At 34.9% G+C, this 27,168-nt stretch overlaps 3 protein-coding genes across 8 annotated transcripts in view; 1 reads left to right on the top strand and 2 right to left on the bottom strand.

Moving 5' to 3' along the window:
- The window catches only part of LOC120415142 (protein charlatan), a 68,547-nt gene that overhangs the window by 845 nt on the left and 40,534 nt on the right, over positions 1-27,168 (top strand). The window contains exon 1 of one of the 4 annotated variants that reach the window (XM_039576570.2): positions 21,505-21,806. The exons of the other annotated variants lie outside the window; for them this stretch is intronic. The gene's annotated coding sequence lies outside the window, so the exon portion shown is untranslated. Of the gene's footprint in view, positions 1-21,504; positions 21,807-27,168 lie in introns of those variants that run through there. 4 annotated transcript variants of the gene reach the window in all.
- LOC120415146 (E3 ubiquitin-protein ligase Kcmf1-like) lies at positions 761-9,316 on the bottom strand. 2 transcript variants are annotated; one of them, XM_052707867.1, is made up of 3 exons: positions 8,532-9,316; positions 2,105-2,374; positions 761-1,833 (listed from the first exon to the last, which is right to left on the bottom strand). In XM_052707867.1, exons 1-3 carry the CDS (start codon positions 8,548-8,550, stop codon positions 1,691-1,693), a joined length of 432 nt encoding a protein of 143 aa, XP_052563827.1. In that variant the 5' UTR covers positions 8,551-9,316; the 3' UTR covers positions 761-1,690. The 2 variants fall into 2 exon arrangements, with proteins under 2 accessions (XP_052563827.1, XP_039432515.2); XM_039576581.2 differs by having other exon boundaries at positions 1,892-2,374; positions 8,532-9,312.
- LOC120415145 (E3 ubiquitin-protein ligase KCMF1-like) lies at positions 13,193-14,083 on the bottom strand. Of its 2 annotated transcripts, none has more exons than XM_039576580.2 (3): positions 13,932-14,082; positions 13,468-13,845; positions 13,193-13,405 (listed from the first exon to the last, which is right to left on the bottom strand). In XM_039576580.2, the coding sequence occupies exons 1-3, from the start codon at positions 13,948-13,950 to the stop codon at positions 13,233-13,235; spliced, it is 570 nt and encodes a 189-aa protein (XP_039432514.1). In that variant the 5' UTR covers positions 13,951-14,082; the 3' UTR covers positions 13,193-13,232. The 2 variants fall into 2 exon arrangements, with proteins under 2 accessions (XP_039432514.1, XP_039432513.1); XM_039576579.2 differs by having other exon boundaries at positions 13,195-13,405; positions 13,468-13,872; positions 13,932-14,083.

Consider the following 27,168-nt stretch of genomic DNA (forward strand, 5'->3'; position numbering starts at 1 on the left):
AAATCTTTTTTTCGATACAATTTTTGTTTTTGTAAGATCTTAAATTTTTTGAAAACTAATGATTGCAAAACAACTGAACTAGTGTAAAATGCACTTTTTTCATTTAAATGTGAAGACTATGGCTTGTTATTTAAATTTTTATATTTTTTTTTTTTACAAAAATGACAAAAATGACAAAAATGACAAAAATGACAAAAATGACAAAAATGACAAAAATGACAAAAATGACAAAAATGACAAAAATGACAAAAATGACAAAAATGACAAAAATTACAAAAATGACAAAAATGACAAAAATGACAAAAATGACAAAAATGACAAAAATGACAAAAATGGCAAAAATGACAAAAATGACAAAAATGACAAAAATGACAAAAATGACAAAAATGACAAAAATGACAAAAATGACAAAAATGACAAAAATGACAAAAATGACAAAAATGACAAAAATGACAAAAATGACAAAAATGACAAAAATGACAAAAATGACAAAAATGACAAAAATGACAAAAATGACAAAAATGACAAAAATGACAAAAATGACAAAAATGACAAAAATGACAAAAATGACAAAAATGACAAAAATGACAAAAATGACAAAAATTACAAAAATTACAAAAATTACAAAAATGACAAAAATGACAAAAATGACAAAAAATGACAAAAATGACAAAAATGACAAAAATGACAAAAATGACAAAAATGACAAAAATGACAATGACAAAAATGACAAAAATGACAAAAATGACAAAAATGACAAAAATGACAAAAATGACAAAAATGACAAAAATGACAAAAATTACAAAAATTACAAAAATTACAAAAATTACAAAAATTACAAAAATGACAAAAATGACGAAAATGACAAAAATGACAAAAATGACAAAAATTACAAAAATTACAAAAATGACAAAAGTGACAAAGGTGACAAAAATTACAAAAATTACAAAAAAACAAAAATAATTTTGAATGCAGAGTTTTTAGTTTATATTTCACCAAAAATAAACATACATAAAAATAATCGTAATGAAACTCAAATCATAAATCTGGCACCCCTGCCCAGCAAATCGGCCCTGTGCCGGGGCAGCCAGCCAGACCTTCCCCGGTCCCCGGCAGGATTATCGATTTTTCCCCTTGGCGTTGCAGCAGTAGCTTGAAATGGCTGCTCTGCCACTTTTCTCTCTGCCTGCTGCTGCCTTGTTCGTCAATGGGAGGAATTTCCTCCGTGTTTTTTTTTTTGCTCTGCCCCGGGAAAATGATGGTGGGTTCGGGCCGGCCAAGTTATTTATAACTCAAAACAAAAAGTTGTGGGCGGACGGCGGCGAGAGTTAGCTTTTTTTTTTTGGGCGGGCTGTGTTGATGCTTTTTGGGGGTGGTTTAGAAAGGGAAAAAGGTTGGGAAATTTCATTCATGGATGCTCAGCTTCGGGGAGGAAAATCTGCGAAATTGTTGCCGTGGGTGGGCTGGCTTCTTCGTGGAAGAACCTACCTACTCGAAAAGAGGCTGTTTGTGGGAGTAGTTAATGAGAACGAGAATTTATAGAGTCAACAAGACTTATCAGGGTAGTGATTATCTTTTAGATTTGATGAAATTCAACAAAAGTTAATTTTGCAGATTTTGCTCTATGGCGTTGTGACTCTTTTTTAAATTGTATCATGGACTTGTTGCTTTATTGAAGGCAAAACTGTCTTCAAACTTCAGCACGACAGTTTGGACAGCTGTTATTGTCCCTCAACCATTGATTTATACATTCTCTATGGTAAGAATGACTACAGGTCAACTTCCTACAATCCTCCGCCTTCATCGATTCCTGACAAATGCAACATTTTTCGTCTAAAAATAAATAGAAATATTATAATCCTTCAGGAAAATACTTTTTTCAGCCCATTACCTTCACTTTCAATGTCTTCCAAGTTCTTTTCCTCATCACTGCTCGCTTCACTCTCAACTTCATCCCAACTATCCACATTCTCATCGAAATGCAACCATTTTAAGTGTCGCAAAATGTTACGCGTTTGCTCACTTTGCCATACATCGCTTTGCCATTCCTCGCTAATACAGATCGGGCAATGCACAAGGTCGTGCCCACTGGCGTGATACTTACCACAGTGACCAATCAACTCGCGAACGTTGAGCTCATCGTCCCCACAGCAAGGACATCGGAAGATTCGAATTTCATCCTGGTGCACATCCTTCAAACTTCTCTCCATCTCGTTCGGTGGAAGAATTGTCTGCACCGGATGGTAGGATCGGTGCTTTCTACTAAAACGTTTCTTCGAATGGCATTCTCCGCAGAGGTCGTATCTTTTGCAAATAAGGCAAGCCATTCGAACACCAACTATGGGATCCGCCTTACAACTAGAGCATTTTGTGCCTGGTAAAATTGGATATAATTGAAAAGATATTGACTGCACGGATAGAAATCCTGTCCGAAAATTCGTAAACAAATTGTTTTAAAATCGATAACATCGATTGTTTTCATTTTCGTTTACAATGTTTTCAAAAATGAAAACATTCTCCTCGATTTCGAAAACTTTTGTTTTCGAAAGCGCAACTTTTGTTTTCGAAAATGCAACTTTTTCCGTCACCATTTTACGGAGCGTAACAACTGTCAAAACGCAGCCTAAATCAAAACGTCAACCCAAACGTCGTGACAGTTTGTTTGTGATTCGGGAGAAAAAAAAAAGTTGCCGGTGTCCCGAAAACAGGTTCCGGAGGGTGCCAAATTAAGTGTAGTTCGGCAGCAACAATTGCTGCCCAAGTGTCCAGCTGCAAAGACCGCCAACAAAATCGTTCCGGTCAACCGGGACGAGATTAAAAGTGCTTTCGGAGGTGGTGAAATCACCTGTCCGCGAAAAATCAAAGTCGATCCGCACCGCAGCCTGACAAGTGATCGAAAGGACCAGTACAGGTATAGTTCTGAAATGAAAGACGGAGCCGTTGCCAACGACCACCCTCGAGTAGATGGAAAGTGGTCCATCGCCGGAACCTCCTCCTCATCCTGCTCCACGGCCGCCGAGGAAGATGTTGGCCAGCGGGAGGAAATCAACAACGAGCCGTTGCCGTGCTGCCGTTGATTGACGTCCCTTTGAAACTTCAAACAGAGAAGGAGGAGGAGGTGAGGTTCTCGAGGGTGGTTGTTGGCAACGGTTCCGTCTTTCATTCCAGAACTGAACCTGTACTGATCCTTCCGAGCACTTTTGTCAGAAACAACGGTGCGGATCGCATTTGACTTCTCCCGGACAGATGATTTCGCCACTTCCAAAAGCACTTTTAAGCCCGGTACCGGAACGACGTTGTTATCGGTGTTTGCAGCAGGACATCTGGGCAGTATTTTTTTTTCCTCCTCCTCCTCCTCCTCCTCCTCCTCCTCCTCCTCCTCCTCCTCCTCCTCCTCCTCCTCCTCCTCCTCCTCCTCCTCCTCCTCCTCCTCCTCCTCCTCCTCCTCCTCCTCCTCCTCCTCCTCCTCCTCCTCCTCCTCCTCCTCCTCCTCCTCCTCCTCCTCCTCCTCCTCCTCCTCCTCCTCCTCCTCCTCCTCCTCCTCCTCCTCCTCCTCCTCCTCCTCCTCCTCCTCCTCCTCCTCCTCCTCCTCCTCCTCCTCCTCCTCCTCCTCCTCCTCCTCCTCCTCCTCCTCCTCCTCCTCCTCCTCCTCCTCCTCCTCCTCCTCCTCCTCCTCCTCCTCCTCCTCCTCCTCCTCCTCCTCCTCCTCCTCCTCTGCAGCCACCTCAAATTGAACCACGACGACAAGAAAGGCGGCCCGGGACAAGTCGCATCAACCGAACTCGAGCTCCGTTGGCATCGTGGAGCCGATCGCGGTCAAGCTTCGGTCGTGCAGAAGGCGCTGAATACCCACACTCACACACTACATTACACTCTACCACCAAAAACTGTAATCTTACATTCTTCAATTCTACAATTCTTATTTCAAAAATTCTAAAAATCTAAATTTCTAAATTTTTAAAACTCTCAAGACTTTAAATTCTAAAATTCTAGGATTCTTAAGCTAAATTTGAAATTCACACACACACACATTTCTAAATAAATTTTAAAATTCTAAAATTCCAAAATCCAAAGTTCTTAAATAACATTCGACAAATTTTAAAATGATTAAATTCTAAAAAAATTATTTAATATTCTGAAATTACAAATTTATTAAATTCTAAAATTTCAGTTCTAATATTCTACAATTCAAAAATTAAAAATAGATTCAAAAATTCTGAAATTGTTTAACTATTAAATTCTAAAACTCTAATATTCTATAATTCAGAAATTTCAAATTTATTAAATTCTAAAATTCCAAATTCTGAAATTTTAAATTATTTAATTCCAAATTCTAAAATTCTAAGATTCTAATATTCTGTAATTTTAAAATTATTTAATTACAAAATAATAAAATTATTAAATTCCAAAATATTTCATTCTTAAATTTTAAAATTCCAAAACTCAATACTTTTCAAATTTTAATAACCTTTATTCAAAAATTCAAGACTCTTCTGAATTTCTACATTTCTAGATTTCTAAAATTCTAAATTTCCAAAACACAGAAATTCTCAAAATTTATGCTTCCTCAATTCTTCAATTCTATATTTATATATATGAGATTCTAAAATTCTATGATTCCAATGTTAAGAAATTTTTAAATTCTATATTTTTTTATTTAAATTAATTGAAAATTTCGAAAATTCTAAATTTTTCAACATCTCAATTTCTTAATTTCAAAATTTCTTAATTTTTATACTTCTAAATTGAGAATTTCTAAAATTCTAAAATTCAAAGATCCTAAAATTTAAAAATTTTAACATTTTGAAGTTCAAAAATTATGAAATTTTAAAACTTTGAATTATTAAATTTTGAAATTCGAAACTTTAAATTTTGAAATTTAAAATTTCTAAAATTCAAAAACACTGAAACACTAAAATCTAAAATTCTATAATTCTAAAGTTCTTTAATCTTTAAACAATAAAATTTTGTAAAATTTAAGGATTGAAATTCTAAAATTTGAATATTCTAAAAATTCTTAAAGTCTAAAATGTTCAAATTGTAATAGTCTAAAATTTCAAAATTGTAATAGTAGTATTAAGTTCTAAAATTCTATGATTCTAAAATTCAAAAATTCTAAAATTCTAAAATTCTAAAATTCTAAAATTCTAAAATTCTAAAATTCTAAAATTCTAAAATTCTAAAATTCTAAAATTCTAAAATTCTAAAATTCTAAAATTCTAAAATTCTAAAATTCTAAAATTCTAAAATTCTAAAATTCTAAAATTCTAAAATTCTAAAATTCTAAAATTCTAAAATTCTAAAATTCTAAAATTCTAAAATTCTAAAATTCTAAAATTCTAAAATTCTAAAATTCTAAAATTCTAAAATTCTTAAATTCTAAAATTCTAAAATTCTAAAATTCTAAAATTCTAAAATTCTAAAATTCTAAAATTCTAAAATTCTAAAATTCTAAAATTCTAAAATTCTAAAATTCTAAAATTCTAAAATTCTAAAATTCTAAAATTCTAAAATTCTAAAATTCTAAAATTCTAAAATTCTAAAATTCTAAAATTCTAAAATTCTAAAATTCTAAAATTCTAAAATTCTAAAATTCTAAAATTCTAAAATTCTAAAATTCTAAAATTCTAAAATTCTAAAATTCTAAAATTCTAAAATTCTAAAATTCTAAAATTCTAAAATTCTAAAATTCTAAAATTCTAAAATTCTAAAATTCTAAAATTCTAAATTCTAAAATTCTAAAATTCTAAAATTCTAAAATTCTGTGATTCTAAATTCTAAAATTCTAAAATTCTAAAATTCTAAAATTCTAAAATTCTAAAATTCTAAAATTCTAAAATTCTAAAATTCTAAAATTCTAAAATTCTAAAATTCTAAAATTCTAAAATTCTAAAATTCTAAAATTCTAAAATTCTAAAATTCTAAAATTCTAAAATTCTAAAATTCTAAAATTCTAAAATTCTAAAATTCTAAAATTCTAAAATTCTAAAATTCTAAAATTCTAAAATTCTAAAATTCTAAAATTCTAAAATTCTAAAATTCTAAAATTCTAAAATTCTAAAATTCTAAAATTCTAAAATTCTAAAATTCTAAAATTCTCAAATTCTCAAATTCCAAAATTCTCAAAGTCCGTTATTCTCAAATTCTAAAATTCTAAAATTCTAAAATTCTAAAATTCTAAAATTCTAAAATTCTAAAATTCTAAAATTCTAAAATTCTCAAATTCTCAAATTCCAAAATTCTCAAAGTCCGTTATTCTCAAATTCTCAAAATCTCAAATTCCCTAATTCCCTAATTCTTTAATTCCCAAATTCCCAAATTCACAAATTCCTAAATTCCCAAATTCTTAAGTTCCCAAATTCTTAAATTCCCAAATTGCCAAACTCTCAAATTCTCAAATTCCTAAATTCCTATATTCTCAAATTCCTAAATTCCCAAATTCACAAATTCCTCAATTCTCAAATTCTTAATTTCCCAAATTCCCAAATTCTTAAATTCCCAAATTCCCAAATTCCTAAATTCTCAAATTCCCATATTCCTAAAAATAAAATCAAAAATTCTAAAATTCAAAATTTCAAAAATTCAAAAATTTAGAAATTTAATAATTTAACAATTCAAAACTTCAATTATTCAAAAATTTCAAAATTCCTTTATTTCTCAATTCCTAAATTCCTAAATTCCTAAATTCCTAAATTCCTAAATTCCTAAATTCCTAAATTCCTAAACTCCTAAATTCCTAAATTCCTAAATTCCTAAATTCCTAAATTCCTAAATTCCTAAATTCCTAAATTCCTAAATTCCTGAATTCCTAAATTCCTGAATTCCTAAATTCCTAAATTCCTTAATTCCTAAATTCCTAAAATTCTTAATTTCTAAATTCCTAAATTCCTAAATTCCTAAATTCCTAAATTCCTAAATTCTTAAATTTCTAAATTCCTAAATTCCTAAATTCCTTAGTTCCCAAGTTCCTAAATTCCTAAATTCCTTAATTCCTAAATTCCTAAATTCCCAAATTCCTAAATTCCTAAATTCCTAAATTCCTAAATTCCTAAATTCCTAAATTCCTAAATTCCTAAATTCCTAAATTCCTAAATTCCTAAATTGCTCAATTCCTAAATTCCTAAATTCCTAAATTCCTAAATTCCAAAATTCCAAAATTCCAAAATTCCTGAATTCCTAAATTCCTAAATTCCTGAATTCCTAAGTTCCTAAATTTCTAAATTCCTTAATTCTTAAGTTCCAAATTCCTAAATTCCTAAATTTTCAAATTCCTAAATTCCCAAATTCCCAAATTCTTAAATTCCCAAATTCTTAAATTCCAAAATTCCTAAATTCCTCAATTCTCAAATTCCTGAATTCCCAAATTTCCAAATTCCCAAATTCATAAATTCCTAAATTCCTTAATTACTTAATTCCTAAATTTCTAAATTCCTAAATTCCTAAATTCCTAAATTCCTAAATTCCTAAATTCCTAAATTCCTAAATTCCCAAATTCACAAATTCCTCAATTCTCCAATTCTTAATTTCCCAAATTCCCAAATTCTTAAATTCCCAAATTCCTAAATTCCCAAATTCCTAAATTCCCAAATTCTCAAATTCCCATATTCATAAATTCCTAAATTCCTAAATTCCTAAATTCCCCAATTCTTAAATTCCCAAAATCCCAAATTCATAATTTCCTAAATTCCTGAATTCCCAAATTCCCAAATTCTTAAATTCCCAAATTTTCAATTTCCCAGATTCCCAAAATCCCAAATCCCAAATTCCCATATTCACAAATTCCCAAATTCTTAAATTCCCAAATTCCCAAAATCACAAATTCCCCAATTCCCAAATTTCCATATTCCCAAAATCCTCAATTTCCAAATTTTTAAATTCCCAAACTCTCAAATTCTCAAATTCCTTAATTCCTAAATTCTCAAATTCCTAAATTCCTCAATCCCCAAATTCTTAAATTCCCAAGTTCTTAAATTCTCCAATTCCCAAATTCTCAAATTCCCAAATTCCTATATTCCCAATTTCTTAAATTCCCAAATTCTCAAATTCCCAGATTCCCAAAATCCCAAATTCCCAAATTCACAAATTCCCAAATTCCAAAATTCTTAACACACACACACACACACACACACACACACACACACACACACACACACACACACACACACACACACACACACACACACACAAAGATTAGTTATTAAATTAATTATGTATTATTTGCCTCTATAAATAAAAAAAACGAATCAACTGTTTTACTGAACCAAAGAAATATCCAACGGTCAATTCAAAAACCAAAACCAACGGTCAATTCAAAAACCGATTAAACCGTTCGGGATGGCTGCGTGCGTTTTGTTTTGAACCAGGCGTCACCAACCGTAACCACTCAAAATCGACAACATTGTTCTCGATTTTGTTGCAAATGTTACCGGACGACTGATCGACAACATTCTGAAACGAATTTCAGAACGAATCGAGAACAATGTTGTCGATTTCCCGGACAGGATTTCTATCCGTGTGAATATGAGATTTACCTGGATGTGATTGATCCATATCAGCTGAAGCTTACTATCGAAATGCGAGACTAGAACTGCAAACAAAACTTGGCCGTAGCCTTCGTTAATCGCTATCTTTGCAATGCCGGTTATCTTAAGGCAGTAGACTCTGATACGGTTAAACCCTAAATTATTCTGCAAATTTGACTGCTTTATTATTTTTTTTTTGTTATCCTTAAACACTGAAAAATGGCTAAAAATCACTCTAAAATTGAACTTTTTACCAACATCCACATATCGCCATATCGATTCATTATCAAATTATATAAAGTGTGTCTCAGATATTTTTGCAGCTATTCTGAATAAAATTACTACATAAAGGTGAGGAAAACGCCAACCACCTTAAAGGGGATTGAATAACGTGAGCTTGAAGCACGAACTTACTACTTCTGACATGATATGCGTATCCACAGTGCTCTGCAGCACCGACATGGCCAGTTAGCTTTATCTTATCGGTTTTATTGAGAATTTTTTTATTACAGGTTTTCTGAGAAAGATTTCCTATTTTTATGTGTAAGCTGATTTGGCATTATATAGAAGAATGATACAGTCCAGACTCGATTCTCCGAATTTCTCAGAAAAAAAAATCCATCGAATCTTTGAGTAAGGCTAGTACAAATTTGTTCAAAGTTTTGCCTTTCGTTTCTGCTCGAGTTCGAGGGTAGAGCAAAAAAAAATATCATATTTCAAGCTCTTATTCCAAAATTCCGCAATAAAAGAAAGTATCATTAATTGTTTAACGCATTATAACAGGTACTTTGCCGTAAAAAAAAAAACAAGATTTAAAATAATGCATTCAGTTTTTTCCCCTCAAGGTACATAATAAATCCAGAGTTTTTTTTTTAAAAGGACCTATAAACTATTGTCTTTCATATGTTTATAGGACCTTTTCAAAAAAAAACTCTAGAAACGCAACAAAAAACGTTACTCAATGAAATCAATAAAGTTGTCAATAGATTGTTCAATTTTTTTCATATAAAATTTCAATTTTCGTTATCTTTCAGCCTTCTCACTTTAATAATTATTTGATGGATGATTAGATTCCCCTACATTATTTATCATAAATTTAATAATCCTTCTTCCTCTACCAAATCAAATCAAATCAAATTATTCGCTCTACAGCATTGCCTTGGCGTTCTCGATTGCGAGGTTCCTACTCGAAACTAGGTGTCCGAAGGCTTGATTGTTGAGGCAATTGCAAACCTCTTTTTACACCTTAGCTTCCTTCCACCCCGGGATTCGAACTGACGACCTTTGGATTGTGAGTCCAACTGCCTACAGCGACTCCACCGAGGCAGGACCCAGGGAGACGACTCCTACACCTGGATTGAGCTAACGACTTAACGCTCTAGGTTAGACTGGGACCAACATTTACTTCCCCGTCCGACATTTGAAATCACTAAATAGCGACATCTACAATGTATCATAAATAAAAGAAAGTTGTTAGTATTTAAAATTGAGGTGAAAAGTCATCGATTGTGATTGGACACTCAATAATATTTTAACTGAATGAATGTACATAGAAAAGAAAATCTGAATAAATATAAATAAAAAAAAAGTTACTTTAAACCACATCAGTAATTGATGCCTTCTTCCTAAAATCAATTGAAGACGCTTTCTGCTTGTATTCAAATGCGCCTGAATACATGCAAACAAAATGCTATAAAAGCGTTACTTACGTTTCTGCTATAAAAAGCTTGGGCTAACGAGGCCGATTCCATAAAGCTTAGTGCTGCCTCAGCCGGATCTTTTGCAATGTTTACCCTTTTTTGCATCCGTCAAAATTATATTTTTGCACAATTGCTCATAACTTTTGATAGCGTTGTCAGATCTTCAATCTTTTGGGCTCGTTGGAAAGGTTTTTTGATTACCTATCTAACGATGGGTCGTAACATAGATCCGGACAACTTTTTCATCGAAATTTTGAGATCCGGCCTCAAAAAATTGTATTAAAATACACTTAAGTGACCATAACTTTTGATAGGGTGGACGCGTTGGAAAGGTCTTTCAAATACCTTTCTAAAAATGTATAACATGACGGGATTCCTTACAAAAACCACCCTTTTTACAATCTTTTGGACTTTAGTCAAAATCGTTTTTAAGCATAACTTTTGAAGTACTTACATCAACATTTATAGATAGTGACTTAGGGGACCCCAAGATGGATCGAATGAGGCCAAAACGGACAAAATCGGTTCAGCCAGTCCCGAGATAATCAAGTGCAATTATTTTGATCAACATCCAACCACCCGCACAGACATTTGCTCAGAATTTGATTCTGAGTCGATATGTATACATGAAGGTGGGTCTAGGAGGGCAAATCAAGAAGTTCGCTTTTCGAGTGATTTTATAGCCTTTCCTCATTGAGGTGAGGAAGGCAAAAAACAGAGAATCCGTTTAAAGATACAACGATTTTTGAATATTTGCATAGCCTTTTTGTATGGCCAGATGCCAAAATTGTATGGAGAGTTGTATGGAAGAACGTATGATGAAAAATGTGCCCTCTGGTAATAAAAAAAAGAACACAATGTGTCATGTCATAAAGTTTCATTTTCTTCCAAATCAAATTATACCGAAATTGGATTTCCAATGGAGAGAGATTTGCTTTTCTGCAAAAAAAAAAAAAATCAAAAACTCAGACATTTTTTTACACATTTTTTTAAATTTATGGTTGGACTGCTATGTGATTTTTTTTATTTTCCGCATCCCATAACAGCCCCTATGTTTCATCTGACGATATTTCGGAAAATTTTCATTCAATTTTCAATGCTGAAAAGTGAAAATTTTGGGAAAAGTTCTAATCTAATCGAACACAAGCGCAGCCAGTCCGAAGAAAGCATCCTGGATGAACTTGCGGTTAGATTACGCCTCAAGTCCTTTCTTGTCAATATTTATAATGGCAGTACATCCGAGTAACCCCAAAAATGTACAGCAAAAATAAAGCGGCCAGGCCTACTGCGTTGCATTAACCGCAGAGACAGATTCGGTGAACGGATCACATTTCACAGAATCAACAGGGGAGGAAGGATGCGTGGACATACCGTACCAAACGCTCCGAGTCAGTTAGGTGTGGTGTGTAAGTGTAAATTGGCAAATACAGTCGACTCTCTGGCTGTCGATCTTCTCGATATCAATAAAGCTCCATGTACCGATGAATTCTTCAGTCCCTTCAAACAGCATACTTCGATTGTCTTTATTCCTCGATATTTTCTCTTGCTTGAAGGATCTTTTCCTCGACGGTCCCTTGAATTCTATTTGCTTTAAATATCTATTCCGGTTGTCAATAATTTTACTTTCTCATGGCTTGCATAGACATTTTTTTTAAAGAAACGAAGCTTTGAAGGGTGTTTGACATTTATTTGTTTTTGTTTGCTGGACGTTGCCATGATTCTTTCCTATAGCTGGTCAGCAAGAAAAAACAAATTTCAATCGAGTCTTCATTTTGCATAGTTCTGTAAACTGATGATTCTCTTCCTCGACGGTCCCTTGGATATTGACAACCAGAGAGTCGACTGTAATTATATTTTTAGGAGGGAAGTGGAATTGGGCAATTGAAGTTGGGGAAAATGGAAATTCGGAAAGGGATAATGGGGAAGGGATAGAAGGGTTATTTAATAATATCATAATATAGGGGAATATAATAATTTAACAACTTATGATGGAAATCTCTCACCAAGAAACAGCAAATCTTTAACATAAAGCTCAATTCTTCAAAAGACGCCGCGAGGTGGTATCCCGATCATCAGATTCCAGGTTCTTCTCAGGAGGCAGGCCGATCATTTGACGTGAACACTTTCACTTTTGCACTGAGTATGTCCGCTCCCAACCAAAATTTCCCCATGGTTCGGTGGTTCTAACAAAGAAGTTGCACTTATGGCCTGTTTTGAAAACTATACAAAATCTTATCACAAGAAAATGTGAACTTTTAGAAAACTAATTGAAAAACCGACAACTTTTAAATTCTTTAGAAGCATTTCGAACCCCGAAAATTTTGGGAAAAGTTCTAGGCCAAAAACTTCTCATTTACACATTAAAAAAAACTTTTTGTAGTGGGTTTTTTCCTCCTAGGACAAATCGATGCCTCTGTGCTTTCTTATGCTAACTAGAAAGGAATCCCAGCAAGCTTAGTACATGAGAGCATAGAGGCATCGAAATCAGGAAAAAAGGCTTGAAACCGGTTTGGTGTTCATAGCCCCCTTGATAGCCCCACAAATGTTACACCAGTATTATCAAAAAAAATTGCTGCAAAATTTTGCGACAGCACGCAAAAAAAATTAGTTCGCGTTAGTTATTACAAATTTAATACAGGATATATGTGGGAATGTACCCAATATCTCGTAGTTACGTATCTTTTCTGCAACACGTGGGTTGGACCCCCCATCTTGGGTGGAACACTGTTTGCCCACATGGTGTGAGGCAGAGGAAGGACTTCGAGAGCTAAATTATGCTGCCGTCGGTAGTCTTCCCCACAAGGGGGGTTCTTTTCCATTATATTTTGGACATTTTCGGCATCAACACAAACCGGTTTTCACGTTTGCCAATTCAGCTGCTGCAGCTTGTCTGCTTCAAAAAGGGGAGTTCACCTAAGTGAACACGTGGTTCGATAGTAAGGAAAAAGAACTGCAGCTATAGAGCAAATTGTTATATGCACAATTAGAAGATTTATTTCAGCGATTTTGATTAATTGATCTCCGTACGGCACATAGGACAGTTATTGTTTTCCTGCAACCATGTATTAATACATGCAACATGAAACGCGTGACCACAAATCAGTCTTTTGAAATTTTCAACAGAAATTTCTTCGATGCAAACGGAACATTCTTTGTTTCCGTTTCTACCCACTGCACCTAAAACTGAACAAAAATTCATCAGCAATTTATCAAAGTATCACACAATTGAACCTGTAGACTCTTACCAAAACCCTTATCATTCTGGTGACTCGCTAGCAAGTGCAGCAACAGAGTGTCTTCAGCGATCCAACCCTTCCTGCCCTCGGTTCTGAATGTAACACATATCGGGCAGCGTACCTTACAACTCTTGTACGAGTGATATTCCAAACAGTGCGCCGACAGTTCCTGGACGTTGAAATTTCCGTCGCCACAATTTGGACAGCGGAAGATTCGAGTCTGCTCTGGACGGTCCAAAATTTCGTTCATTTTTTTCGGCGGGGGAATCATCAACATCGGATGATACGCCTGATGGTTGAGGCTGACGCGTTTCTTACGGTGGCACTCCTCGCAGAGATCGTAGTCTCTGCAGACTAAACATGCAACGCGAAAACCTCCAAACGAAGCTTTTTCGCAATGGTCACATACAATGCCTAATATATAAGTTGATTTGGATTCATTTCAAGAAAACTGTATAAAATTCCTTACTCACCCCAATGTATTTCACTCATTTTTAAAGCAAAACAATAATATTCTTAAGCTACCAAACAGTCGAAATTCAGAGTAGCACTACTGAGTAGCACGCTGATTCACAACATGCTGGTTGATTAAGAGTCCTAAGTCTGTAGTGGACCCGGCTTTCAAACCAGTTAGTCTTATCACAGACAAACGGATGGCAATCTTTCAAAATAAACTCTTTTACGGCAAATATCAAAGCTCCGAAATTATTTCCTGAAGATTCATGGACATAGACTTTTTCAATGATTTGAAGTCTGTTTGTCTGTACTGCTAGTCTTATCAAGAAAGCAATGACGTGAGTCACAGTTTATAGACTGGTGAAATTCGGCTTTTGAGGATAACTAGCCAAGAATTGGTAGCGTTAATTATAAGCAATTATTATACCGAAATTAAAAGTAAAAAAAAACTTTTTTCAAAATTTTTAATGTTGGATTTGAAATTAATCATTAAGTTTTTTTATTTGTTTAAATAATGTTTGAAACCCCTGTTTTTTCGGAAAATTGGCAACACTGCCAAACGAATTTTGAGCAACATGTACCATAGCTCAAAAGATAGCATTTTTATCAAATCAAAAGTATAATGAAAGAGATTTTTTCTAAAATGGTGATATTGCGCAATTATTTTTTGTAAAGACATTTTTTTAAAGAGTGTAAATATACTAAACCATATACAAAATTGTATGGAGATTTGTATGGAAGAACTTATGATATACCGCCATCAGGGGTGACATTGGGTCATACAAAAATAACGACATTTGTATGACCCAATCTCACCCCAGACCTAATGTCAACCCTTATGATGGTACCTGCACATTTTTTTCACTTTTTGATTGGACTTCTGATTGATGAGACATGTACAGCTTCTTTAAATTAAATTATGTGAAAAATGAGTTCTTCTCAGTGTCCCTTAATTAGCCCTTGTTTTTCCATCTGATCTGAATTTTTTTTATTAAAAATACTAAATACTAACGTCATGATTCGAATTCCCGGACGCTTCGAAACCCGGACACTTCGACTTGTTTTGTCAATTATTTTGATATAAGTTCGCATTGTGAATGTCAAAACTGTGTTATTTGATGAATTCTAACATCAACTTTCATTTAAAGTTTGTTTGAACGCTGTAGTTAATGCCAAAACAATAAAATAAAATAAAATTATAAGTTTACCAAAAATGCGAAACATTTCAACGGAAATATTTCATAGGCGTCCGAAGCACCGGAAAGGCAAAGCCGAAATTTATGTTTTTGTTTTTCTTACATTCTAGCCATTTTGCCTTCCTCACTGAGGTAAGGCTATAATCCTGCTCTAAAAATGAACTTTGTATAAAAACATCGTAGACCCACCTTCATGTATACATATCGACTCAGAATCGAAAACTGAACAAATGTCTGTGTGTATGTGTGTGTGTATGTGTGTGTGTATGTGTGTGTGTATGTATGTATGTGACCAACAAACTAGCTCATGTTTCTCGGCACTGGCTGAACCGATTTGACTCGAACTTGTTGCATTCGACTTGGTTTAGGGTCCCATAGATCGAGTTTTATACAGATTGAAGTTTCGATAAGTAGTTCAAAAGTTATGTATAAAAATATGTTTTCACATATATCCGGATCTCACTTAAATGTATGTAAACTATGTCCGGGTCCATCATCCGACCCATCGTTGGTTAGGTTATCAAAAGACCTTTCCAACGAGCCTAGAACATTGAAGATCTGGCAACCCTGTCTCGAGATATGGCCACTTAAGTGATATTGATGTACGTTTTGGAAGCCGGATCTCACTTAAATGTATGTAAACTATGTCCGGGTCCATCATCCGACCCATCGTTGGTTAGGTTATCAAAAGACCTTTCCAACGAGCTTAGAACATTGAAGATCTGGCAACCCTGTCTCGAGATATGGTCACATAAGTGATATCGATGTACTTTTTGGAAGCCGGATCTCACTTAAATGTATGTAAACTATGTCCGGGTCCATCATCCAATCCATCGTTGGTTAGGTTATCAAAAGACCTTTTCAACGAGTCCAACACATTGACGATCTGGCAACCCTGTCTCGAGATATGGCCCCTTAAGTAATATTGATGTACTTTTTGGAAGCCGGATCTCACTTAAATGTATGTAAACTATGTCCAGATCCACCATCCGACGCATCGTTGGTTAGGTTATCAAAAGACCTTTCCAACGAGTCCAAAGTATTGACGATCTGGCAACCCTGCCTTGAGATATGGCCACTTAAATGATATTGATGTACTTTTTGGAAGCCGGATCTCACTTAAATGTTTGTAAACTAAGCCCGGGTCCATCATCCGACCCATTGTTGGTTAGGTTATCAAAAGACCATTCCAACGAGTCCAAACCATTGAAGATCTGCCAACCCTGTCTCGAGATATGGCCCCTTAAGTAATATTGATGTACTTTTTGGAAGCCGGATCTCACTTAAATGTTTGTAAACTATGTCCAGATCCACCATCCGATCCATCGTTGGTTAGGTTATCAAAAGACCTTTCCAACTAGTTCAAAGTATTGACGATCTGGCAACCCTGCCTCGAGATATGGCAACTTAAGTGATATTTATGTACTTTTTCATTCCGGATCAAAAAAATTGATGAAATTTTTGTACAATTCCATCATATCAGTCATTGTTGGTAATAAGTGAGGAAGGCTCCAACCACATAGGTGGATTAAGTTAGTTTTTTTTATATAAACTATCGATTGTTTTGATGTTAACAGCTTATTTGAGACCTGAAGAATGCCAGTCACTAACATTTCAGTTCAAATTTGTGCGATTTATAAGCAAAATCGAGTGTCCAGAATTCGAAGCAAAAGTGTCCGGATTTCGAATCAGCTTTTAACATTGTCCGAGATTCGAAGCACAACAAGTCATTTTAATTTTCAAATTCTGATGAAAAATTGTTAGAAAAGACATATTTTGCATGGATTTTCTTAAAACTGACTGTTTATATTAAATCCTGATGATATTTCTTCATTTCCAACTTATTACATGATTTTTTGCCAGCTATAACAAAAATAATATGGTACTAAGTGTCCGGATTTCGAATCATGACGTTATTAGGCTGGTACAAATTTTATAAAGTTTTTTGAATTTAAAAAAAAATTGATGTTGAAGTTTTTTTTGCTAAAATTTTTGTTTTCGTCAAATCTTTCATTTTTTTAAATTAATGATGATTGCGACAATAAATTTGACAAAAATATTTGCATGGGCCTTAAATAATTAAATGCAGCAAATAAAAATGTTTTTTCTGTACAAAAAAAAATCTTGCGGTACTATGCTGAATATTTTTTATCATCCCAAGAGTAAAACAAGCCCAATCACGAATGAAAACAATAAAACCAACGCAGGAAAAATAACACATCAAATTGAGATTTTGTTTTATTGTTTATTCTACAACGATCATCAGGACACCAATAACTTTCCCTGTAACACATTTTTTGAAATCTATTGGTGGTGGGTTGTTTTCCTCCTCCGACAAATTAAGAGAAAAGGCTTGAAACCGGTTTGGAGGAAACTTCACGGCCCCACAAAAATTACACCAACATAAGCAAAAAATGTTATTTGCAGCAAGATCTTGCGACAACAGTATGCGTTTAGCACAGCAAAAAAAAACACTACCCACCACCATCATCATCATCTCACATGCGGGTGACCACCACACAAACCAGGCGAAGTAGGCAACGATGATTGTCACCACCACCACCACCCAACCCATAAAAGAGCGAGAGAGGATCGTAAGGAGCAAATGAGGAGTCACGCACACACACACATGCATGCATCGTGATCTTCAGTCGGCCTTCTTCGTTTTTGCGAAGAAGATGAAGAGGAGAAAACGGGAAAACCACCACACGATCAACCTACGCCTAGGATTACTGAGTGTGTGTGTGTGTGTGTGTGTGTGTGTGTGTGTGTGTGTGTGTGTGTGTGTGTGTGTGTGTGTGTGTGTGTGTGTGTGTGTGTGTGTGTGTGTGTGTGTGTGTGTGTGTGTGTGTGTGTGTGTGTGTGTGCGTGTGGGTTGAAGGGCGAGAATTTGGGTGGGTAGCTTGGGTGAAGCGTGTGTGTGTGTTGGTATGTCGAAAGGGAGTTTTTTTTGCGATGGGATTTGGACAGTGGAGAACTTTTATTTACTTCGATCAAGGTCGTTGCAATAATATTGTTCAATGTTTGTAGCTCCCCTCCAATAGAAAGTGCATTTTCTTGCATCGTTTATATTTTTAAGATAGTTCAACTCATTTCAATTACAGTCCAGACTGGATTATCCGAAGGCCTTGGACATATTTTTCTTGGGGCAATCAAATCTTTGAATAATCGAATCACGAAAAAAATCGTTGTTTTATTTCATTGTCCAACTTAACTATTAAACCCCTAAACTAAAGTAATTTTGAATTTAGAATTCCAAGATGACGACGATGAAATATTGAAAAATGCTTTTTAGTTTGTAATTTAAGGCTGATACAAATTTTATTTAAAAAAATATTTGTTCAAAAAAGTTAAAATTTTCAATGGAAATGTAAATGCAATCAACTGAATTCGATTTAAAATGCATTCCTCTGCGTTTAGTATTTTCATTGAAATGTTGGAATTCTGGCTTGTAATTGACCTGGACCAATGTTGAGAGACAAAAACTTTGAAAAATATTTGCATCGGTCTAAAAGGCGATCAACTATTCCAATTTAACTAAAATAAATAATGTTTATTTATTTTGAAATAAAAAATAATAATCTGCTTTTATACGGCGTTCTCAAAACTGGTCTAAGAAGCTAAAATTACGTTTAAGACCAGTTTTTAGTACTCTGCATTTTTGACAGGATCAAAATAGCACCATACCTTTTCTGAGAAAGTTTCAGGGCATATTTCAAAGCATTTATTGCCACGTCGTCTCGATATTCGATCTCAATTTTTGCATTTGCATAAACAAAGTGTTTCAAAATTCATTTTATGTCATTAAATCCAGTTTTTTGTTATCTTAATTTTCAAAATATCTAAGTACAGTCTAGACTCGATTATCCGATTTCACTTCGGATAATCCAATCACGAAAAAAAAATATTTTGATGTCTTGCAAGAAACTTTCTATTTAAGGCCAACTATTGGTCAGATATGTCATTTGATGGAAATGAACATGATCCCATCGATTTTCTTCGATTTTTCTGAAGAAAAATCCAATAAAACCGAAAAAAAATCTCAAAAAAAAGTTGCTCTAGAACCCCCGACGAAATGTTTCGCCGGACCTCGCAAAATGACGGTAATGAGCCCTTCTTTCATGGTGCGAAATATCAGACTTGCCGAATTTTTGCCTTCCTCACATTACTGAGGAAAGGCTATAAAATCACTTGAAAAATGAACTTCTTAATTTGACAACCTAGACCCACCTTCACGTATACATATCGACTCAGAATCATGTTCTGAGCAAATGTCTGTGTGGATGTGTGTAGGTGGGTGGACAAAAAATTGTCACTCGATTATCTCCGGACTGGATGAACGGATTTTGACCGTATTAGTCTCATTCGATCCGTCTTGGGGTCCCATAGGTCTCTATTTAAAATCAGCAAGTTTAGCAAAGTACTTCAAAAGTTATGCTAAAAAAACGATTTTGGCGTATGTCCGGAAGATTGTAAAAAGGGTGGTTTTTGCAAGAAAACCTATCATGTTATACATTTTCAGAAAGGTATTGAAAAGACCTTTCCAATGAGCCTAAAACATTAAAGATCTGACAACCTTATCAAAAGTTATTAGCACTTAAGTGTTATTTATACACTTTTTGGAGGCCGGATCTCAGATATTTCAATGAAAATGATGTCCGGGTCCATCATGCGACCTGTCGTTAGTTAGATAATCAAAAGACCTTTCAAATGAGCCTAAAACATCAAGGATCTGACAACCCTATCAAAAGTTATTAGCACTTAAGTGTTATTTATACACTTTTTGGAGGCCGGATTTCAGATATTGTGATAGAAATATTGTCTGAATCTTCCATGTGAACTATCGTTGGAAAGGTTTTTTTATCAGACCTTGCTGATGAGCCAGAAATATTGAAGGTCTGCGAACCCTATCAAAAGAAATGAGTGATAAAGTTGATTTGTTATACATGTTAAGAGGGAATGATGTTATTTTTACTGAATGTATTGACTTTATGGATATAAGGAACACAGAAAAAAAAATCATGGAAATATTACATCTGGGAAGGGGTACATCTTTTATGTCAGCAAAAAGGTGTAATTTTACCTCTGGAAATGTGTAATTTTACCACTTTTCTGGTGTAATGTCACTTTTTCAGTCTAAATTGAGGTAAAATTACATCATAAAAGAGGTAATATTCAACCTTCCAAAATTAAAGCTTCCAAATTTACATTATTTTTTTCTGTGAAGGCAACAACCACCTAAAGGTGGATTAAGTAACGTTTTATCTTAATGTTCTCGGAAAAATACACCGTGCTTGTTTTTGATTACTGAGCTTGAATATGACACCAAACATACTCCAACGTGGTTCACAATTTTTAAATCCAAGATGGCTGCCAAAATGACGGTGACGAAATTTTGAAAAAATGCATTTGGTATGCTGCAAAGCAATCACCAGCTCAAATTTGACTTAAAATGGGTTTGCAGAACTCGAATTTGATGTTCAATGTAAGAAAATTAAAAAAAAACACGATAACATTTTTTTGTTGTTCATGATTCGATTATACGGAAACCTTCGGATAATCGAACTTCGAATAATCGAAGCTTTGGATAATCGAGGCTTCGAATAATCAAGTCTGAACAGTACTGACGATTTGTTTTTCACGAATTTCACAAAAAAAAGCTTAAAATATATTTTTTTAAAGCTGTTAAATAATATTATGAACAAAGAAAAAAAAATCATGGTAATATTTTATCTTGGAAGGGGTACATTTTTTATGTCAGAAAAATGGTGTAATTTTATCTCTGGAAATGTGTAATTTTGCCTCTTTTCTGGTGTAATGTCGCTTTTTGAGTCAAAAATGAGGTAAAATTACATCATAAAAGAGGTAATATTCAACCTTCCAAAATTACAGCTTCCCAATTTACATTATTTTTACTGTGAACGCAAAAAAAGCATGTTAGTTGTTTCCAATTGATTCAAATTTTATTTATTTTCATTAAAATTTTATTTCATTTTGAGACTATTATGTTCATCTTTTTAATTTAATTTAAATTGAGCATTTATCATATAGCAGATATCTAATCATAGAGTCAAAACTGAGTTGTTCAGTTGTTCTGAAGAGTGTTCTGAAAACCCAACAAAAATGTACAAAATATAAGTGAGCTAATTTATTTTATAAATATTTCACCTGCTCCCACTATCCAAAACCCTCCTCACCACATCACACTTACACACAGTTCGCACCAGCAGCAGCACACCAGCTCGCCTCCTTCGCTCGCTCGCGCGTGTGCTCCTCCTGCCTCTGTTGTATTGGTGAGAGCAGGCGCGCGCCCCAGCAGCTTTGGCTTGCCACCCGAGAAAAACAAACGCCGCCACCGTGCTCTCAGCTCAGCTCAGGCAAGGAAATTTCAATACATCGCCAAACGCCGAAGCGAGCGGTGTGGAGTTCGCGTTTCGTCGTGATACACGCGTTTCTTTCTTTGCTTGCTTATTCTTCCGACGTCGGTTTCGTGTGATTTTCCGCTGTGAGGAGTTTTAGGAGTGAAGGGATATTCTCCTTTGGGAAAGGGATTCTTTTTTTCGGTTGTTGGAGATTGTTTGGTGAAAGTTTTGCTGAAAGGTGATTGTTTTTTGAAAGTTCTTCAAGAATATCAGTGCAAAGGTGGCAACAGGTTGTTGGTGGTTCCATTAGTTGACGGAAAATCCTCTTCAAACGGTAAGTGCTCCTATTTCCACCCTTACCCCCTTCAATGTCGGCGAAAACACGTGTCAAGGATTCCACCCAAAGGGGGAAGTTCCCTTGTGATGGCATTTTCCGGTTCCAGTTGCGACCCTCGTGAGGCCATTTAGGAAGCCATGGGGTGGATTGTGTCAATGTCAAGCGTTTCGTTGCTCTCTAGTGTGCTGTTCTCGGAGCAACAGGAGTCGTCACTTTGCCTGAGTGGTTTAGCCGTTGTCGTCGTCGTCGACTGTCATTGAGTCTCTTCTCTCTTCCTTCTTCTCCTCCTCCTCCTCCTCCTCCGCACTCTACTGTGTGTGTGTGTCTCTGTGGTCGACAAAGTGCTGATAAAGAGTCTCTGCGCGGGTCGAGACTACGCTGTGGAAACGAGGTTAGCCAGTGGGTGGACCGCGCCGCCATAAGTTTTCGTTTTTGTTTTTGTTTCTTGCTTCTTGCCGTCGTCGTCGTCTCTCGGGCTCGACGGCGTGCTTCTTTCCTCTTCCTTGTCGCTGCTTTGCTGTGTGCTTTGGTTCTCCCCTCGTTGGGGTGTGATTGCGGCGACGATCGTTTTTTTTTTTGCGAATCTGGTCAGAAGCACCACCACCCGATGGGTTGTTGTACGGATGGACACGGAACCCCCCACTGGCGGAATCCTTGTTTTAATTTATTGAGAATGTTATAATGCAAATCTTGCAAACTGTTTTGCTTAAATTTATTGGAGAAAAGCCAATACATATTTAAATAAAGATCTCAGTCTTACTCCTTAAAAATTGAAAAAAATGATGATTTTTCAATTACTTAAAATAAATCATGAATCATTTTGCACCATTGTTTAATTTTCAATTTCAATTAAATTATTTATTTTGACTCAATTTTTCTCAAATAAATGAATTTACAAATGCATGTTTTATCAGCAACAGCAAGCATTTTGTTAAACAAATGCTCAAAACTGCTCCTAAAGACACTCGATTCTTGCAAATTTCTTAAGCCATTGCATGTTTTATTCAAGTTTTTGTCTTCTGAATTTTCTCCAAAACATGAGAGGGCAATTTTTTTTTGTTTCATTTAGAATGAAATGTGAAATTAAGATTTCGGATACATTCTATAACGCTTAGCGGAGATGGGGGGTAAGACGGCCACCATAAGGGAGAAGTCTCATAAAATTTACAAAATAAATTATTTTGATCTCAAATTACGTACATATTGTTATACTAGTAATCCATTATAGAAATGACATAAACTAGTTGGTCTAAAAACCAATTTTCAATGCATTTCAGCAATTGAAAAAAAATAGCTGAAATCGTATATATATGAAATACGCGGGGTAAGACGGCCACCCATGTGGGGTAAGACGGTCAGTGCTTTAAATTAACTTAATAACTTTGCTAAATCCACCCAAATATCTACATGGTTGGTTGAACAGACTTCTCTGAACTCCATAACTATTTTGGTTGAAAAAATCAAGCCTCAAATGTGAAGAAAAATGCTGTTTAAAAAATTTCATATTTTGACTCAGTAAATTTCATATTATAGCGACCACATTTTAGAAAAAAACGGTGAATTTCTGCTACAAACACAATTTGATGCACAATAATTAGTTTGTGTATTTCGATTAGAATAAGTAAATCAAAATTATGTAAACAATATTAAATAAGCGATTTTTAAGAAAAGTTTGACAGGATTTCATACTATTCAATGAGTTTTGCTATATCACAGTCAGGGATGGAATAATCGCAAAAAAAATCAATTTCGAACTTTTATCACCCGCGAAAGAGAGAGGAGGCAAATCACGCAAAATAAAATCGCTCCCGAACTTATCCAAGAAAATCAATTTGTTGATTTTTTTGTGAATATCCTTGTCAGCACTTTTTTTCACTTTTTTTACATGCATTGCCCATCTACAAAATGTGACAGGTCATACTTCGACGTGTGACGTTACACTTGCAAGTGTAGGAGTGAAAAAGATGTTCCGACGAATAATCAAGATGATGATTTTTTTTAGATTCCCTTTACCGATCTTTCGTGAGCGAGAGAGAGAGGAGCCATGCTCCCTTCGGATTTTTTCTCTTGATGAACGTCTAATGATTTTCTTTTAATGATGATTATTCCATCGCTGATCACAGTAAAGAATGTTATAAGCATTTTTATTAAAAATGGATAGTTTTATTAAAAATGCTTTTCCTTATCTACAAATATGTCTTGACCAGGGTTGTTAAAATATCAAAATATCACCTCTCAGCAACTACAATTGTCTCGCCTGAATATTCATGCCTCAAATACAACTGCTCTTCTCTCTTCATTGAAACTCTCAGCGCCGAACATAGCCGAACACGTTTTTGTGTCTACCCACTCGCGATTGACATTTTCCTTTTCTCTCTCATTCTCGCTTCCACGATCATCCTACCGCAACAACGTTTAACCACAAAAGCCGCCACAAAACCAATTTTGCAAACGCAGTTTGAAGGGGCGTCATGCGTGGTCGGCTCCTAATCGCCATCTCACGTTCTCTCATTGCAGTTTTCGGAGAGGTTGAGAGACTCAGCGGTGAGAGCGCATAGTCGAGGAAAAGGGAAGGAGTGATAGAGAGAGAATGACATTGCTGGGAATTACGAGACACAAGAAGAGATCTCACAAGCTATAGTGACGGCCGCTATACTCTCGGATATTTTTGGTGCAGAGATAATCTTTTGATAGCTTTTCTATCACTCTTTTGCAACACTGGTCTTGACAGTAAAAAACCGTCAAAAATATATCCTATATCAAATAAAATGTATAAATTACGGGTGACCAGCTTACCCCCGGAGGAGGTGGCCGCCTTGCCCCCAAATAAATTATTTTTTTGAACTTTTTTGCAAATAGCTCATCGCATTTTTTAAACATTTCCGAAGGACATAACCTAGGAAAAACTTCAATTTAACATGAAAAAATATTTGAAAACAGGAAAACATATTGTTATCTAACAAAAATGCTTTGTTTTGTACGGAAATTGTCCACGATGGAGGGGGGGCTGAGATTTCAAAAAAGTGTCCACGTGGTTTATGGATGGTCCCTTAAATAAATCTTTGAAAATATGAGAAAATGAATTACTTGCTTTTTCTAACTCGTAGTTTCGATAAGGCGCTGCCTTTTCGTAACCCTAAGGGGCAATTCACGCATGTAGACAATTGTCCATACAAAAAAAATGTATAATTTTGTAAATATGTGACAGTAGCATAGTAGCATAAAATTGCACAAAAAGTATCACAAATAATTTGTATATTACATAGCAGTCTACTCTCAACGGTTTGCAACATTTAAATAAATTTATTGAAATATTTTTCATCCTAAAGTTGCACATCTCATATCCGATATATGGTCTCAAAAAACAAAATTTGAAAAAGCCTTGCTGTGCCCTCATTTAACTCTAAATGCAAAAAAAAAGTTATATAATATAATAAACAGTCAAGTTTTTCCCTTGAAAATGTATATTTTCAGTATTGATTAGTATTTTCCAACTGATTTTTTGGGAAAATATTGAAAGGCAAGTATCTAATAAAACTTGCATGGGCCGACCTAAAAACACTAATGGTTGAATGATTTTGACTATATTTTTGAGTTTTTGGCAGCGTTTTAGTTTTAAGTGGCCCATATTTTGAGAAAATGTTGCTATTCGTTTTTTTTTTTTGAAAATGTTCAAACTGTTAATATTATTTAAGATAACGAGACGTATTTTTTTGTCCCACAGTTATGCTTCTTTCAAAAGTATCAACGAATTATTGGAAGTTGTATTTTTGCCTTCCTCACTGAGGTAAGGCTATAATCCTGCTCGAAAAATGAACTTTTGAAAAACAGCTCGTAGACCTATATTCATTTATACCTATCGACTCAGAATCGAAAACTGAACAAATGTCTGTGTGTGTGTGTGTATGTGTGTGCGTATTCTCCTTGGTGCTCAAAATTCTTGCCAAGTTTTCTCGGCACTGGCTGATCCGATTTGAGTCAAATAAGTTGCATTCGATCCGGTTTGGTGCCCCATACTGCACTATTGAATTGTTTGAAGATCCGATAAGTAGTTCAAAAGTTACGTATAAAAAAGTGACAGAGTTGCGAATCGGATCTCACTTAAATGCATGTAAACTATGTCCAGACCCATCACCCGACCCATCGTTGGATAGGTTATCAAAATACCTTTCCAATGAGTCCAAAACATTGAAGATCTGGCAACCCTGTCTCGAGTTATGAGCACTTAAGTGATATTTATGTACTTTTTTGAAGCCGGATCTCACTTAAATGTATGTAAACTATGTCCGGATCCATCATTCAACCCATTGTTAGATAGGTAATCAAAAGATCTTTCCAATGAGTCCAAAACATTGAAGATCTGGCAATCCTGTCTCAAGTTATGGCCACTTAAGTGATATTTATGTACTTTTTTGATGCCGAATCTCACTTAAATGTATGTAAACTATGTCCGGATCCATTATTCAACCCATCGTTGGATAGGTCATCAAAAGACCTTTCTAATGAGTCTAATACATTGAAGATCTGGCAACCCTGTCTCAAGTTATGACCACTTAAGTGATATTTATGTACTTTTTTGATGCCGGATCTCACTTAAATGTATGTAAACTATGTCCGGATCCATCATCCAACCCATCGTTGGATAGGTCATCAAAAGACCTTTCTAATGAGTCCAATACATTGAAGATCTGGCAACCCTGTCTCAAGTTATGACCACTTAAGTGATATTTATGTACTTTTTTGATTCCGGATCTCACTTAAATGTATGTAAACTATGTTCGGATCCATTATTCAACCCATCGTTGGTTAGTTAATCGAAAGACCTTTCCAATGAGTCCAAAACATTGGAGATCTGGTAACCCTGTCTCGAGTTATGACCACTTATGTGATATTTATGTACTTTTTTGAAGCCGGATCTCACTTAAATGTATGTAAACTATGTCCGGATCCATTATCCAACCAATCGTTGGATAGGTCATCAAAAGACCTTTCCAATGAGTCCAAAACATTGAAGATCTGACAACGCTCAGTCTCAAGTTATGACCGCTTAAGTGACATTTGTGTATTTCTTTATTGAGATACAAGCCTTACCTGACAAACTTCGTTCTGCCTTTTTTCGTTTGTTGACGTTTTTGACTTTTTTGCTTATTCAGCCTCCTGTGATCAAAACTTGATTTTAACCTTTCCCATACAATCTGCAAATTTTCCGGAATAGGTTCCAGAGTGGCCAAATTTGTAACTTTTTGGCGTAAGAACCTTCGTTGGACTTACGAGCTTACCATACGAACCCAACGCAACAACAATCAACTCGATCGGACGTTCCGTGTTGAATTGATTCGCGTTCGAACAAAACCGTCGA

The sequence above is a fragment of the Culex pipiens genome, chromosome 2 (assembly GCF_016801865.2).
Source record: "Culex pipiens pallens isolate TS chromosome 2, TS_CPP_V2, whole genome shotgun sequence".
In the NCBI taxonomy this organism is placed as follows: Eukaryota; Metazoa; Arthropoda; class Insecta; order Diptera; family Culicidae; genus Culex; species Culex pipiens.